Consider the following 18,310-nt stretch of genomic DNA (forward strand, 5'->3'; position numbering starts at 1 on the left):
AAACTAGAAGTAGACAAAAATCAGGAAGCAACTGAGTGTGTCAAAGAAACAAAAGGAAGAATGAAAGGAGAAGGGACAGATGGGAAGGAAAGAAATGTGGAAAGGCATAAATGTGACAAGTACAGAGATCTCTTGGAGTAACCTCATGGCAGTCAGGATTTGACGCAGGAATGATTAAGGAAAGATGAAGTCGAAGCAAAAGATGAAAAGTTAATAATAGCAGACCAGGATAGTGGACTATGTACACGATGATTTGCAAAGTCCATTGAGCGTGTAAGAGAAACAGACAAATGTAGGTTCTGTAAACCGAGCAAGAAACAGTCATACATTTTTTGTTGGGTATGATACTATCATGGCAAAGGGTTTATATGCTGAAAAGTAAGATAATGGGGCAAGACTGTTGCATTGAGGATTGTACAAAACATTACAATATTGAAGTAGCTGAGAAGCATTGGAAACATGAGCCACGAGGCATTATACAAAATGATGACATATGGGATCACTCAATATCAACAGTTCAGAAAATAAATGCGAGAAAACCAGATATAGTATTCAGTGAAAAGAAGGCACAAGTAGCATTGATAACTGAAATTGCTGTACTCAGCCATTAGTGTCTTGCGTATAGAGAGACAAAGAGTATCAGGATTTGCAGACAGAAACTAGAGTGATGTGGAAAGATAGCGAGACAGTGCCAAAAGTAGTAGGAGCAATGGGTCTCAAAAAAGAACTTAGTCTTATTTAGATACGCTACCAATACATGTAACTTCATATGAATTACAGGAGGAGTCATTTCTGGGCGCATTGCGGGTGCTGCAAAGAGCAATTTTGACTAACATCAAAGATTGAAACAATAATAATTTCATTAACTTTAATCATATCCAAGCGCAGATTAGATCTGTGGATGGGAAACAGAAAATCTACCCCAGGAATGCCCCTGTTCTTCTAGCGGACAGAGACATGTCTTCTAAATGCTGTATCCCATGCATGGGTCCCCTCAATTTATGGTATGATCCCAGTTGTTATCATTACTGGTAATGTATACTTATCGACTTTGGTATAGGTAAGGCCAGTCTTTAACCAAATGGGATAGGTTATTTCAAACACAAAAAGAAATTTGGTTAGTCTTAAAATGGCCCACAAGGGCAGCTGGTGTAGTACTTACATATGAGAAAACTAGTTATTTTACGTAGTTGAATACAGATAGCATTACACATTTTATGTAGTGAGCAACATCTAAGACCTTTAAACATTTACATGGTGAGTAACATGTTAGATATGAATTTAAAACCAATGTCTAAAGTATGTACCTATGCAGGGCATAGAAAATGTTAGATATATGTTAAAGGCAGTGTGTTACCATGTATACATAACAGAAAAGTAAGATTTGCAGACGTACATTCTGAGGTACAATATGTATGTATGCAGAACATAAATATAAAGTTTGTTAGAGGCTTTTTGTTGGTCTGGAAACATTGTAGAGCATGATATTGAAGGAAGTGGACAAGCTAAACATTAGTGACGAATAATTAGGTGTAGGATATGTAGTAATAAGTAAATAGCAGTAACATTTTCATGGTTTGGCTGGACCTTATCCTGAGTTTCTGAAGTAGCTGTGTTTGAATTATTCTGTAGATGCTACTTTAGCTTTTACCTTTTGAGCACCAATACTAGGGAGAGAATTCTATAAAATGCGGGCGCTAGCTTTATGGAAAAATTTCTCACATGTAACCATGGGATATTATGTCTGCTTGTGTTTCCCAGTGTATAGGTACTTCAGTGAGGGTTTAATGATTTGGCTGAGGGTGGACAGAATCTGTTAGCGTTTGTAAGTTAGAATATTTGGCAGGTAACTGGCTCTGCCACAGGTAGCCTTCTGGCTTTTTGAATAGTAACTCCGTGATGAATGCAGGTTTACCATATGATATGAGAATTAAACAGCGTATTATTTATTCCATGCTTTACTGCATTTTATGTTTGTTTACAAGGAAAATTACAGAACTTTTTATTTGGTCATGTGGACTCTTTTTGAAAATTATTGGTTGTTGTTTTTTGTGTTTTAATGAGTTGCTTAATGTATTCAAATTCTGAAGAAGTCCTAATGGATGAGGGCGCTCAATTTGGAGGTGTAAATAAAGTGATTCTGTGTTACCGTGAGCAACTGAGTCCTATCCAGGTTAATGCAGTGATCACTTATGCTGGCTAGATGAATAAATCTAAACATTTTATTTTCTTCTGTTTTGTAGTTTGGTAGTGTTTTGTCCTGACATTGCTACTGCAATCGATAAAGGGTATTGTAGTCTGGGAGTTAAAATGTCAGTAGCACTGGTCTTTCAAGCATCAATGGTGAGGACATTCATAGGGATTAGACTGCTTTAAATTGCTGCAGCACATCCGAGGTTACAATTTACAGTGTTGTTGTGAAAGGATAGTGTTTATCTAGTTTTATACCAAGAAATGTCTGCGCTGTTTTGATGGTTAAATAGTTTCTAGCGGTGTGTTATGTAGCTAGCTTTTTAGCTGTACCAAACACTACAACTGATGACTTGCATGTACTGATTGTCAGCTTGCTGACTCTATATCAGTTCTGGGTGGACTTGAAATCTTGTTGTACAGTGGTTCAGAATTGTCTCTTGTTTTTTATTTATTTAGTTAAGGCAGTGTCTCCTACATAAAGCATAAGATGTAAATGTGGAGGTCCTGTGGCAAGTTGTAATTGTAGAGTGAGAAGAGACTTGGACTGAATGTTTCCCTGTGACACTCAAGAGGTGGCGGTACCTGTTTCAGAGAGGCAGTTATATCCTATGATGGTAAAATGTCCTTTTAGTAAGGTAGACTTTAAACCAATTGGTGGTTTCTGAGAAAACAAAACTGCCAATTTATAGAGTAGTATATCATGGTTCATTTTTTTGATACTGTTTTCTGGTATAAGAAAGTAGCACCTTTAAGATGACTGTCTTCATAACAGAATACAGTTGTGAGTTTACAGAAAATATGGCAGCTCGGATGCTGTATTTAGGCCACAATCCATGTTGAGTTAACTGATAGGAGGTCATATTTAGTAATATACTCTAGAATTTGCTTATATGCTAATGTTCAAGAATTCTGACCAGAGGATAGATGTTGGCAGTTGGCCATAGTCTGTGGAAGCTGTAGGTAGAGGTGTAGCTAGCTGTTCTTGCTGTAAGCTCTGTTGGTCCTTAAAACTGTAGCAAACTGCTTGCTATATTTATAGCAAGCATTTGCTATAGTTTATACCACACACTCCGTTCAGAATACAAATGCAGTACTGGTAATTGTTTCTAAATGCTGGTATGCACTGAAGAGTGGAATAAACCAATTGTGCACCTAAACACTTTGCACCCTGGTTGGCTACCGTCTTCTCCAATCCTACTTTTCTATGATACTGAATGTAGCTGCTTATACTCTGGACAAAGGTAGGTTTTAAGTTAAAAATGCAGGTTTAGGTTTTAGCTAGAAATGTGACTCCTGGCTTAAGAAATTGTGGATGCAAACAATGAACTTGCAGATTTGTTTTTATAATGAGTGTTTAGTAGGTCTTGAACTCTTCTTTTTTAAGTGATTTCCCTAAAGTGTAAAGAGGGTATGTTAAGTGGCAGTGTGGAATAATGGAGTGTGTTAAAGTAATTGTTTTCTAGGGAAAGCAGTGCAAAACTAGTGTATTTAATATCATTGATCCTACTGAGTATTAACCCAGTTTGTGAGTGAGGCTTTCGGAATTTATTTTTTGGAATTCAGAGATTTTTAACTGTTTCCAAACTTTTTGAGTTTGCCCATGTTGGAGATGTGGAAGTTTATGACGTACTGAACCTTAGCTGTTTTGATTTGAATTCTGGTGCTAATTGTGAATTGCTGGTAGGGCTAAAATTTATAAACTCTTTTATTATGCTTACATGCTTGGTTTCTATCGTTAATAAGGTCTCCAAGTTCAGCAGTATCCATGGGATGGAATTGCCTTTCGCCTTCTTTTTTTGCACAGGAAATAGATTGCCTTGAATAGGTGTATGACTGTTGTAAAATGTAGAGAATGCAGAGTTAGTGCCAGTGCAGTTGATGTAGTAATGGTTACTTGAGTATTGGGGAAAGAACAGGAGTACAAATTTTGGTGGGAACTTGTGTTTTTTAGAGACCATTATGAAAGAATTGCGCTGTCATCATTGAGACAGTTAGGTTGGGTATGCTGAAGTTTGTTTTGTAGATTGGTTATGAAATCAATTAAGTGTGTGTGGGGAGGTTCTAAAGACTTGTTTATACTTTCTGTAACCGTTTGAAGTAAGTAGTGAGACTGAATAATTTGATTTAGACTATTCTTTAATGGGCCACTGTAGTTAAGCTTAATGTCACTGCCATTTATTAGCTTGGTTTGTTTAGAAAGTTTAATGATTTCTTGCATAATGTTTTCTAAAATGATTTTTGAAACCAGAGGTGGGGTGTAGAATGCTGCAGACTTAATTTTTTTTGCTGTCCTATTAAGATTTGGACAAAAGTCAAGTTAGGTTCTACATTGACACAAGCTGGGTTTGCAAGAGAACTTTCAAAATTCCTTCTTAACTCCTTCTCACATGATTGTATTTCTGGAATGTCAACTACCACCACAGTTCAAAGAGTTTTTTCCCACAGGAGAAAGTAGATCCATATGTTGATCTATTTTTAAATTTTTTCCGCTCAGACTTCAGTTACTGTGAGGGAATTCCTTAGAATTTTGTGTCTCAAGACTTCTATGATTCTCTTGATACCAGTGGCAAAACTCCACATGAGAAAGATACAGTGGTATCTGAAGTCTTTGGCCCCAGCACCAACACCCTTTGCTATTTTAAAGCCGTGTGGGGTTTGTCAGAGAAATCACTTGGTGGAGACAATGATTTCCATAAATCCAGGTCTCCTTTCTCCTTCCATGTTGTAAAGCAGTCACCTGAGATGCCTTAGACTTTGCATGCAGTTTCAGGAAGGATACAAGTGCCAGGTGTGTAGGTCATCAAGAACATAAGCAAGCACATAAATTTAAGAGATGCGTGCTATGATCAAGGCACCCAGCTCTTTGAATCATCTTTGGTCTCCTGGGCCTATTCAAGTTGTTACAGACAGTATCACAGTCATGTGGTTCAACATGTAAGAGGGAACTGAGTCATACCCCATTTGCAGGCTAGCCATGTTAGCTTGGGATTTAGCTTCACAGCGTGATCTCACTCTACAGGCATCCTGCAGTCTGTCACAGCATAACTGTGTAGCAGGCAAGCTGAACAGAATAAGAGCAGACCTTCTTGGATGGAAAGTAAATTAGAGTGACTGCCAAGACCTTTGCCTCCTTTCCGAACAATCATCTTTGCTCCAGGACCAAGAAGGTCTGAAAGACAGATAAGTTTTCTTTTCCTTGGACAGGAATGTTCTATATGCTTTTCTACCCTTTCCACTAGTTTCCAGGGTACTTTTGAAGGTTCAGAAGGAATCCCCGAGGATCATTGTAGTAACTCCCTTCTGGCCCAGGCAACCATGGTTCTCCCTTCTTTAGGAAATGGCAAGGGGCAATTACAACAAGCTTCCTCATAGACAGCATTTACTCACACAAGAACAAGGGTGTTTGATACACCTTGACACCATTCAACTTCAATTAACTGCCTGGATAAAACTATCTTAATTGTTTTTTAAGCAGTGCTTTACTGAGGACATGCAGAAGCTACTAATGGAGACAAGAAAACCTGCTACTAGAAAAACATATTTAGCAAATGGATTTTGTAGAGGTTTCCAAGTAAACTGGTGACCCCTCCTTGAGATCTTAATTTTGTGTTAGAGAAGCTAACACTTGCTCCACTTGAACCAGCTGTCCTGACTGACTTGAAGTTCTTAACAAGGAATGCAGTTTTACTTTTTGCTCTGACCTCTGCAAGAAGAGTATCTAAGTTGCCAGCTCTTACAATGAGTCAACCCTACCTTATTTTCCACAGGGACAGGGTTTCTTTGAGAACTAATCCTTTTTTTATGCCTAAAGTGCTGTCTGAGTGTAAGCCAGACTGTTCATCTCCCTGTTTTCTCTCCTGAACCCAAAAATGAAGAAGGAAGAAAACTCCATACATTTTATTTCCACAGACAACTTTGATTACTGTCTTGGTCAAAATAAATCTTTCAGATCTTTGGATTGATTTTTCATTTCTTGTGAGGGTAATAAGGGGCAATCTGTATCAAAACAGACTTTCCCAGTGGTTATCTGAGGCTGTTACCTTTTGTTAACTTCAGCAAAAAAAGAGCTGACTGAAGAAAGCTCATCTGTCCACCTCCCCCCTAACGGGAATCTTAGGCATTGGACAGGTTTGGGAGGTGAGTTTATGCTTCCACTATCTTTGCTTTGAGGGTGCTGAATTATCTGGCACACTTAAGCTTACAGAGAGATGCGTCTAAGAAGTTCTCCAAATCTTTGTCAAAGTCCATGTCTGTAGAGAACAGGAAAACTGTAGACTTGCAGCTGGTCACCCTGCACTCTCTAGCAAACTCCTCTATGCGTCTGATATCCAACATGACTTGAGGGCATTTTGAGAGCTGTGAGCACAGGCATTACATATAAGGAGACATGCTTGGAAGTGGTTGTGTGACTTTGCAGAGCCTTTCAAGATGTCCTTTGTCAATGCCCCTTTCAGTGGTTCGACTGCCTTCAGACCGAAAGTCAAGGACATGCTCTCTCGAAGTGAGCAGGACAGGAAAACCCTTTGTGCTATAGGGATATGGTTCTCTAACCCCCCCCCCCCCCAGAGGTCCTTCTCTATAAACCAGAAGGGGGATAACATGTTGTGGTTCCTGAAGTCCCAAGTGTTTCCCCAGGCCCTCCTGGAGACAGACACTTCGAGGACAGGGGAGGGATTCTAATGGTGGATACTGTCCACAAAACCAACGCTTCACTGGTCCTTTCTTTGAGAGACCTCATCACTCCTGAATGGCTGCCTGGCTGCTATGCTGTTGTGGGGAGATGCTTCTTTGCGCTCAGAGGCTTAGACATCCATCACTGAAGATGTCTTGTTGCAGAGAATTATAACCAGAAGCTAATCCATTCCATTTCTTCACCTCCGTCCTTCAACAAAGAAACCCTCCAACATATCACCCTCCCAAAGGGAGGAGGCTATTGTTGAAAGAAATAAAGCTGCTAGACAAGAGTATCATCCATTAGGTACCACCAGACAAACACAGATCCAGAATTTACTCAATTTCTTTTTGGTGCAAATAAAAATGGGGACGGCAGGCTACCTTTGGACCTTGGGACATCTCAGTCAATATCTCAAACACAAAGTTCCAAATAGTGATGGTGCAGTCCGTCCTCTCTCTGAGGAAGGACTGTTGATATGCTCAGTAGACCTTCAGCATGAGTGCTATCACATTGTGATGGACAGGTATTCCAGAAGGTTTCTCTGCTTCCAGCTGAGAATCAGTCACTTTCAGTTCAGAGCCCTGCTCTTTCACCTCACCACAGCCCCCTTGGATGTTCACCAAGTGTATGTTGGTGGTCACAGTTCACTTCAGACTGCAGGCATTCTGGGTGTTCCTGTATCTAGACTACTGGCTCATTGCCACTCACATCAGGTCTTGTTTGAGCCAGAGACTATCTTCTCCACCTTTAATATCAGTTGGGATCACAATAAACCTGGACAAATTTCAGTTTCTTCTAGTTCAGGCATTAGAATTCATAGGTGTCCTTCTAGATATGACAACCAGGATAGCCAGGCTGCTAGACTGTGGATTGTCCATCTTGCAAAACCAGGCACTAAATGTTCTGTCCCGTCCCATGCCAGCAGCCAGATGTATTCTCCAGCTTTTGTGGTTGATGATAGCCTCCATCACTCTTGTCTATCCAGCCAAATATTCCATGAGGTTTCTGCAGTGGATACTTTCAGTAGAATAGTCCATCAGGTACCAACCCATGAGGTTTCAGTTCATCTGAGAAACATTTGCAGGACACATGTAATGTAGATTTAGTTAGCCAAGGTATCTTAAAGCCATCCATTTGTATCCCCCCCCACCAAGACCACTGTGATTGTGGACACTTCCAGCTAGGCTGGGGGGGGGGGCATTATACAAGAAAGACAGGTCAAGGCACTGTTGTCTCCTTTAGAGGTCAGTCTCCACGTTGGTGTTCAAGAAAGGAATAGAAAGGAGGGTAGTTCTCCTAATATTGCAGGTCTTTCAGGACATCCTCCTTCTAGGAATGATTTGTATCTAGGCGGACAATATGTTGTCTGGTACATCAACAAACAAGGGGAACCCTTTCCCATCAGTTATGCTGAAGCAGTAAGAGTGTGGCAGTGGGCGATATCTTTCAGTCACTTTCTGGTAACCACGCATATACCAAGGAGGTCCAGTTTTCTGGCTGTAAGGTTCAGCAGGTCTGTCTTTCTACCTTACGAGTTGTCCCTCAACCCAGCAGTGATGGAACAGATTTTTTCATTGATGGGGCTGGCCATGCTGTGATCTGTTTTTTCTCTCCCCACATCATCAGGTGCAGCCAGTTCATTGCTTTTCCCTGACCCCCCAGGAGAGGGGGAATCACAGAGGGGATGTACTGACACGTTTGGCCTCCCAGTGTTCTCTGTCTTCCCCCTACTCCCCTGATTCCATAGTTCCTGCAGAAAGCATCCGAGAGAAAGATCACAGTTGTCTTCATTGTTCCTGTCTAGCCTCATCAATTGTGGTTTCTCTTTCTCTGGCCTTATTTTTCTCTTGACCAGTAAATTGCACTGTATATGCCAGTTATTTAGTCTTCTGGCTAGCAGGTTTCTGCATTCAGGGAATGAAAGAAAACCTGCTCTGCTTGGTTATCTGTATGCTAATTGCTTTGAATTGGCTATAAACGGATTACTCTGTTATAATTTGACCTGAGGATGGAATGCCTGCTACCCTACCCCCACTTCCCACCCATCCTCTCTTACTCTACTGTTATACTTCTTACACTTGTGACTGCTATTCCATAACCCTTACAGACAGCCTTATTGCTATTACAAACACTCCTGACTCTTTATACTTAACTCCCAATTTCCAATAAATCTTTTAGCACTATCCCTAACTACCTTTTTCTTCTTCCTGTTGTACTGCTTTGCTCTATACATATTCATAGTCACACCCCTCCCTAACAGCAGCTATATGTACTACATTGTATCTTCTAGTTTTCCCAAATAAACCCTCACTTCTTCCTATATTACCTACATTCTCAAACTGTAGCCTTTTAACTCTCCATGCTCCTTACATTCCAGAGGGGGATACTAGAGCAACATAACTCTCTTCCTTCATAGAAAACATTTTTTATGCTTACCCTCTTATCAGCTTTCATATTCTACCACCCATTATATGTCCTTCTGCTGTACAACATCTTTTTCCTTCTTGATCCTTACATCCACACTAACTGCCAACTATAACATACAGATACCTTTACTTAATTTTGCTACTACTCAATTCATCCTCTATTCTTCTCCTGTTACTGGGCTATCTTTCATCCTACCATGATGCTGTAATAGCTCTCAACATATTTCCAACTCTGTCCCAACCCCCTATTCAGACTTCCTGTCTGCATTCTTTGCACATCGTACCAAACCTTTTTAATAACTCCTCTCACCCTTACCCCAAATATGGACTGATTAACTTCATTTCAACTCCAACCAAAACAAAATTAGGTGGAAAAATAGTCTCCAAAAAACAAGTATCAACAATTTCCCAATACACTAAAATTCATGTAGGAGAAGACCGTCCCTGTAATCCTGGCCTCACCTGTCACACTAAACAGCAAGACATTTCCCTCTCACATACTACTCTAACTCTGCAGTGGTCAACCTCCACCCTCAGTAATTTAACTTTTGTTGCCATAAATGTTAGAAGTTTAAGAAGTAACATTTCTGAACTACATGCTTGGATTACCCAGCATAAGCCTGATAATCTTGCTGTAACTGAAACATAGCTTAAACCTAGCATAAACGACTCTGAAATTACACCTCCCAGCTATATCATCTGCATTGACCTTATAAAGAGGAACGGTAGTAGTATTCCTTTAATATTTCCCAACAACTACCACATTTCCCCTTGCAACAAACCAATACCAAAATTCAGGTCAGCTCTTATAACTTTCCTGAAATTAAACAATTATAAACAAATATGTATTACTATTATATCTCTCCTGGTGACACAATACAGCTGCACTTGGAAGATATCCTACATTGGATATCCATAACAGTTCCACAAGAAATAATGCTACTAGGTGACATGAATGTTATTTGTTTAGACAGAAACTCCAACTGTCCTACATCTAGTGTGAACTTATTTGGTTTCGCACAACTAATTAATAGTGTCATATGTTATAGCAAGACATCAAGATGTTCTTCGTGTTTCAATGTTGCAGTCATTACATTTGGGTTGTCTGCTTGCAGGTTGCCCTCAGCCGGCCTGAATACCAGTGTCTTGGATTCCTGCATCGGATGCTGTCTCTTCTTCCATGACGTCAGGTCATCAGGGGTATAAAACATGCAGCCAATGCCATTATATCAGTCTTTCTTGATGCGCAGTGCCCAAAGCAGAAGCAGTTCGCAAGTGCCGGTCAGCCGACTCCTGAAATTTTCGTTTTCGAGTTTCAGAACCGAAGTCTTAGAAAAAAGCGAAGTACCCCGTTAGGGATCCTTTTTCTTGCTCTTAACCGATGTCAGTAAAAGTTAACAATCGTCTTATATGTGGAAAGCAAATACCTCATGAATATTTTATTAGGACAGGACTAAGCCTCTCAAAATCTGAACAGCTGCTAGTTGGCTTTGCTGCAGGGGCAGAACGGAAGGCCATTTCAAAGCAAACCATTTCTAAATGGATAGCCTATTGCATTCATTTCTGCTAAAAGCACTATGGGAAGCCTACCCCACAGGGGATAAGATCACATTCCACCAGGGCTGCATCTACCTCTACAACCTTTCTCAGAGGGGTCCCTACCAGGAACATCCTAAAAGCTGCTGCCTGGATGTCTGTACATACCTTCACCAAGCATTACCACATGCCTATTTTTTTTCTAAATCCAGAGCTGGTTTTGCCACTGCAGTTTTGCAGGGCTTAATAGCTGGCCCTAATGCTCTCTAACTTCCTCCTCCCTTCCTTAGCTTGGGAATCAACCCAAATGTAATGACTGCAACAGTGAAACACCAAGAACATAGTACAGTTGTGTGTACACTTACCATAAATGTAGATGTTCAAGTATATTCACTGTTGCAGTCCTGGTTACCCTCCCTCCAGCCCCCTGACTTCTCTTGGCTCTACCTTTGCTTCTTGTTTTAAGCTTTCTAGTGTATTTGCTTTTTGTTAGAGGTGTAAAATAACATATAATTGCTTCCCTTTGTGGGGGCACCTGACGTCTGGGGCAAGAAAAACTGATGTAATGGCGTAGGCTGCATGTTTTATACCCCTGACGACCTGACGTCATGGAAGAAGAGACAGCATCAGACGCAGGAATCCAAGATCTGGTATTCAGGCTGGCTGAGGGCTACCTGCAGACAGATACACCAAATGTAATGACTGCAACAGTGAATACACTTGAACATCAACTCCTCAGGTACAGTGTCTGACTGTCTCAGTGGTAGTCTCCCAGTCTGTACAACCCAGATATCTCACACATCCATTTAAACAGCATATTTATAAAACAACATGCAACCTTTTTAAGTTTAGCCTAGAAATATTCATTACTAATGTCTCATCTGTTAAATAGAACTTCCTAGAAATCCTTCCCTTATATGATGGCAGTAAATGAATTCAGTACAACTTTCCTGAATATCCTAAGTAGCCTTGCACCTCCTAGAAGGAAGAGACTAAAAACAAGTAATGTAGTTTGGCTATCCCGAAAGAGTAGAATGGTAATGCAGAATTGAAAAAAATCATGGAAAAAGTGGCAAAAATATAAAACGCCACAGTATCCTGAAAACTTCAGAATGCTTTGCAGTCATACTAAAAAGCAAATTAATGAAGACAAAAAAACTAAACTACAATAACTTTCAGAATAATAGTAAACACAACCCTAAAAAATTCTGGACAGCTATTAAAGAAGTCTTGCAACTTGGCCATAAATTAAACCCTAACCCCTCTCCCAATAACTCATCAATCAACTGATGTACAATTCAGCTGTTATTTTTATAGATAGTATAGCTTCTTTAACCAAGGTTTCCCCAACATCTAATCCTCACCCTGCCCAGCAGCCCTGTATCACCACATCCACTTTCATCCTTAAATTCCTACATAAAACTACTCTTAAACTCAAACCATGCTCTACTTCAGCTGATGACTTTCCAAGTGAATACTTAAAATAACAGCGAGTAGCATTGCCTACCCTGTTTCCATTCTTATAAACAGGTCAGTCCAGGAATCCCATGTTCCTTCTCTCTGGAAAAAGTCACACATTATCCCTCTGCACAAAGGAGGAAATTCAGCAGACTTGGCTAACTTTAGACCTATAGAAGTCTTATCCCCTCTCTCCAAAATACTTGAAAAATCTATTTAAAAACAATTGCTGGACTTTCTCATGCAGGAAGAACTTCTGTCCCCCACACATCCTGGCTTCCGTCCTTCCCATAGTACTAACGCTGCACTTCTAACCTACATATATACTGTCAAGAAATCTATGGATAACAGCAAACTAGTCTCCTCCTTATGTCCAGACTTGTCTAAAGCCTTCAACAGTTTGTCACAGCAAATGTTTACTTCAAATGTCCTCATTAGGTCTCTCTTAGCCCACCCTTCTATGGTTCAAAAGCTGTCTATCCAATAAATATCAGTCAGTTAAATCGTACTCCACCCTCTCTCCATACCTCCCAGTCACCACTGGTGTACCACAAGCCTTTATCTTCGGTCCCCTCCTCTTTAACATTCTCACCAACACCTTTCACACATCAGGCCTCCCTATTACAGTATGTAGATGATTCCACACTCATTTGCACATCTGACAACATGGCTGGCACATCTGTAAAAAAAAAATACTCAAAGCTTTAATAGCAAATAAAAAAGGCTTTGTAACTCACAACTCATACTCAACCCTGAAAAAAAAAGAAACAAGCTACTACTCTTTTTCCTCAAATCACTCTCCCATGAAAAAACTAAATTTAAAGTCCTTTCTTTTGATAATACAGCTATTGAAGTCGCTTCTCATTGCAAATTATTATAAATGATAGTGAATGATGGTCTAAAATTTGACCTGCATATACAAAATTGCATAAGAAAAACTCATCAAAAACTAGTTATGCAGTATAGAGCCAAAAACTTTCTCACTGACACAACTTAAGCTACAGTTGCCACTAGTTATCTCTCCCCAAACTTCTCTGTGGTGCTCCCATCCTTACTAACCTTCAAGCATCACAAAAATCAAAACTTGAAAAATGTTATAACAGAGTTGCTGAATTTGCAGCAAATACCCCTTTCAAAACATACCACTGTATAGCACTAAAAAGCCTAAATTGGTTAGAACCCCCATCAACTAACATATACACAGCATCTTATCTATAAAATTATCCAGAATCTGTCTGCTTGTCCAGCAATGAATGACGTTTTACAGAACTATGTTCCTAATCGGTCATTACAATCCAGTGACCAATAACTTCTATCTGTCCATAAATCTATTAAATCTGCTGGGCATTGTCTGTACTCTAACTATGTTACTAATGTCTGGAACTCCTCCTCTCCATCCATCAGGTCAATACCCTCCCTTCCAACCTTCATAATCATTCTGAATGACTTCCTAGCTAAAGTAATGGTTGTGGACATCAGCTGGGTACGACAACCTTGTCTTTCCAAACATTAGCCTACTTATGCTGTGCTGGCAAGACCATAAGAAAGCTGAAACTTGCAAGACCAGGGATAGTGGGGTTTGGCTTTATTGACCTGAATTTGTCCATAACAGACTTAAAAAGGAAAAAAAGTCAGGGGTATTCAGAACTGCCATATAGCTGAAACACCTGATGTCCTTAAGGGGTCATTTGCCTATATTCCATGTTACTTCTAATACAAGAGGTTTTAAGGAATCACACCGTGGAAAATCTAGCTTGGCTGTTTTTTCTTTTAGTTTTTACTGGTAATCAAATGTCAGAAAATAAAGTAAAAATTTGGTTCACCCTCCCACCCCCCCACCCCCCCAGGTGCTTGGTCCCGATCCAGGTCTTCTCACCCTTCTGGTAAGCCTCATTCAGACACTCAGGCTGTCAAGCTAACCACTTGGTTTCTCCACTTCCAATGATAGCTACTCAGTCCAAGCTCTTTCCCCCAGTACTCTACCTTCTTATTACTTCCCAGAGACCATCAACCAGACGAATTTACAAAAGTAAGTAGGAGAGATTTTCTATTTGGGCCTCGCAAAGTAATCTGGATCCATTTTCGGTTTCTCTCCCTGCAGTCTTATGCTTTCTGGTGTCCATTTTCCACTGTGGAGCCAGTTATTCTACAGTTAAGGTCCACTTAATGGCTGTTTCTGATTTTCATGTTGGAGGAAATCATGCCACATTAGCCAAAGGTTAAGGAGGGGCACTTTCCTTCCTAGACACCCCCCTCCCCATTAAGGATGCTATTCCCCCTTGGTATGTGGCCGTTCTGTTTCAGGCCTTGACCCAGCCTCCCTTTGAGCCTGCTGCCAGGGTGGACATCAAAGTTTTGACTTGGAAAATTATTTTTTTCTAGTGACAATAATTTCAGCATGGAGAGTATTGGAGCTACAGCCCCTGGTTTGCAAGCTGCCTTATATCATTTTCCATGAAGATAGGGTATCCATCAGAACCAGTCCATCCTTTGTTTCCTAGGTAGCATCTTAGGAGCATCCAAGGCTTCAGTGAACAAATGCATTCATCTTCTGGTCCTCTTTCCTAATTTTTAAAATAAAGAGAATATATACTATACTTGCTGGAAGTACATCGCCAACTCTATTTCTACCACCATCGTACCAAATCCTTCAGGAAGACGGATCAATTATTTGTTACTTTTTCTAAAGCTGTGATGGGCAAAAAGTTTAAAAAGTGTTCTTTGCTAGATGGTTATAACTGTATTTCTCATGTTTATAAAGAAAAAGGCTTGACCCTGCCCAGACCAGTCAGGGCTCATTCAACTAGGTCTATCTCATCTTCCTCAGCCTTTTCTAGAGCCTCAGTTGGTGACATTTGTATGGCAGACACAGTCCAGTGTTCACACATTTAGCTCTCATAAGCTAGATTTGATCTATAGAGATAGGGTGACCTTTTATTCAGCTGTCCTCTAGAATATCCTTCCATGAGACCACCCCAGAGTATGAGTAGCGGAGAGACTCTGTTCCATCCTTTGAGCAAAAGGAAGAGAGAGCATTAGATGTGAAAGTTGTATACTTATCATAAACATACATCTGTGTTCTCTGCTTCTTTCCTTCCTCAACTTCCTGCCCCCTTCCCTTGGTTTCTGGTATGGCAGTATGAACTGCCCCCCCCCCCCCCCAGAGTAATATCTCAACACTCTTTCAGCTCCAGAGCAGCATCTCTTCTGGGATCTGAGGTGTATCAGCACTGATGCCCATGTGTTTTGCTCTGTATGACGGGCTGTGGTCATACTCTATCGGAGGTAATGTTGAGTACAGGATGGGATCGTTGATAAGGGGAGGAACCTGAGCTGTGGATCCTAAAGTCTGGAGTGGCCGAAATTTTATCTGAAGACCCATCCATTGAGGAGGAACAGAAGCAGACGCACGTAGTCTGGCATCAGTATTGTACACCTTGCATAACATTTGCAGATGTACAGGTAAACATTGACCAAAAATCTTGATTACCTTAAGAAGACCCTGTCACAAATGCTGTAATTATTGACTTGACCCAGACTTGAGCACCACTGGGATTACAAAAACATTAAATTTGCCATCATACACTGTCTTCATACTTGCAGGCAAAATTAAGTAATATTGTATGCTCAAAAAAGCTAATTGTATCCTCACACTAGTAAATTTTCATCTCATCAATTGTGTGGTATATGTTTGGAAAGAAGGTTGAATCCTTACCCAATTCAACAATTTCATCTTCTGATCAGTTGATAATGTTGTGTTCTGCGCACATTCCTGCTTTGCTCATCATATTAAAAACTGGCATAATTTCTGGGACAGGAAAAATATGTTACTACTTCAGCAAAACTTTGTCCTTCAAATTGGCACATTCAGTGTAAAATAAACCAAAAAATGTTTCCTACTTCCTTGAGAGCAACCAATCCATTACTTGGTAGGTGGGACTCTCTTTTTTTTTTTTTTTTTTTTTTTTCCTCAAAAAGTTTGTCTTCCTTTTAACTTGGTTTTCTCTTATAGAAACCCAGCAGTAACTGCTTATTCACTGATTTAGTCCTTCTTGCTCCACCTTATTTAATCTTCCTTGCCAAGGCTGTAACCATATGGTCTGAATATAGCTCTTTTTTGAACCTACAGCAAACCTTTCCTTGGAGGATCCTTTTGAGCTGAAACAACTAGCTCCATACAGTTTTTCAAGTTCTGCAAGAAGCAGCAAATATTTTTTGTCTGTTTTGTCTTTCTGACCCATCAACACCAAACAGTTCTGTGATTTTGTTTTCTACAGTTCAGTTTCTGATATTTTTACAAAGCAGGCCACAGAATTCTCATAGACGCACACACATATGAATACATGTGTCTACATAAATAATTGCAGAGCTCACGGGAAATCATATGTCCTTGCCAGAACCAAAATGGTGCCCCAAATTGGCAAAGCCCCCTCCCCCTTCAAGAGACATTGTGGAAAATCTGGTTTGAAAGAGACTGTGAACTGGATATCTGTCAGTAGGGTTTTACAATCTCTGTATACATCCTGCATCATTATTCCATTTCTATTCTGTCTTATTCTCTGTTGTGGACTGTCATGTTGGAATATTCCTTGCTCCTGTAGTTTTCTTTTGAACTTTAACCCTTATCTCCTTACATTGTCAGGCCCTGCTTACTCAGTTGGAAGGCATTAGACATCCAGAATTCAGGTCATTGAAGGTGCATGCCTTCCTTCTAAATCACAGCTATCATCCTAACTACATACTCCTGTTAGGTCACAGATTATCAGTTACACACTTGATAGTTTAAACAGTTACAACAGCTATAGATATATTTTATTTGATGGTACTTCTGATACAGAATGCAGTGATGAGTTGAAAGTTACTGTAAGAACCTGTACATTATTTTTCTTTTGGCGACGTCCTTTATGCCTCTTTTCTAAAACCATCTAAAATATTTGTAAAAATGTTACTACTGATAGTAAGAAGTTTTTTCTAACTTTTAAAATGGCATTGTATTCATATTTTTCTGAAGATCCATAGTGCTAGTGAGTATTGTGGCATGACACTTGATCACCCACTACAGGGAAAGTTCTTAGAATTACCTCTGTTCTCTGCGCATCATTTGGGTGTGTTTTTTCTGACCTGTACATATTTTTGTTACAGATGCGAAGCTCAAAGAATATGAAGTAGAAGAGAATAAGGTGCTGAAAATCCTCACACAAGTCAATGTTACAAGACGGGAGTGTGAAATTGTAAGTACTGAAGACTTTTTTATGGTCAGAGAGACAATCTGCATGGAAAGGATCTTGCAGTAAAGCATCAGCTTTAGTACTTTTATAGGTTCGTAGATAGTTATTAAACATGCAGTCCAGGAGACCACTGAGGAGCCATAGGCTGATTTCCCAATTGCCCCAGAGCACTTTCTGGTTACATGACTCCCACAGAGTCACTCGGTAGGCAAATAAAGGCTAAGAGTATAAAACTCTGGGCTACAGAAAGCAATTCATATGCTTTTTCCTCTACATTAACTGCCATACTATAGAAAACCCACACAGACACTGGTCAAACATAGAAACTTGACACAGTCAGTAAAAGTTCTTTGGTTGTTGCAATCAAAGGTAGTATTATAAAAAGTATAGCTACATTCTTTCCATATCTGTTGATTTATCTGGGGTAGCCATAATATTGATTACTGTTTCTGTATCCAACCTGTGAAGAGCATAGTTGACATTCCAAAGCTGCCATGGCTAATGAAATGCTACTTAGAGTTATAGTGATTGTGAGACTTGCTTTTATGACAGCTTTAAATAAAAGTCAAGTAGGAGGCAATAGAGGGGCATCTATCTTCAAACCAGGTGAAGTGTCATCTGACTCTATTCTTAGGGCTGAAATTCTGTTAGCACTTCAGTGGAGGTTGACAGTGGGAGTGCAGTAGCAAATTACAAGGTGACTACAGTTTGAAAGCCTATTTTAACCTTGCTGATCTTGCTGCTTACAGTCTGTTAGGTCTGTCATTTCATAGTATCCTAATACTAGGCTATTG

At 40.0% G+C, this 18,310-nt stretch overlaps 1 protein-coding gene across 1 annotated transcript in view; it reads left to right on the plus strand.

Moving 5' to 3' along the window:
* DDX49 (DEAD-box helicase 49) overlaps window positions 1-18,310 on the plus strand; it is a 341,216-nt gene that overhangs the window by 205,285 nt on the left and 117,621 nt on the right. Inside the window, exon 11 of the mRNA XM_044053852.1 lies at window positions 17,431-17,519. Within this exon, the coding sequence (XP_043909787.1) occupies window positions 17,431-17,519 (89 nt within the window). The remainder of the gene's footprint in view (window positions 1-17,430; window positions 17,520-18,310) is intronic.

Source organism: Protopterus annectens, chromosome 13.part0 (genome assembly GCF_019279795.1).
Source record: "Protopterus annectens isolate FY-2018-M chromosome 13.part0, PAN1.0, whole genome shotgun sequence".
Classification (NCBI taxonomy): domain Eukaryota; kingdom Metazoa; phylum Chordata; order Ceratodontiformes; family Protopteridae; genus Protopterus; species Protopterus annectens.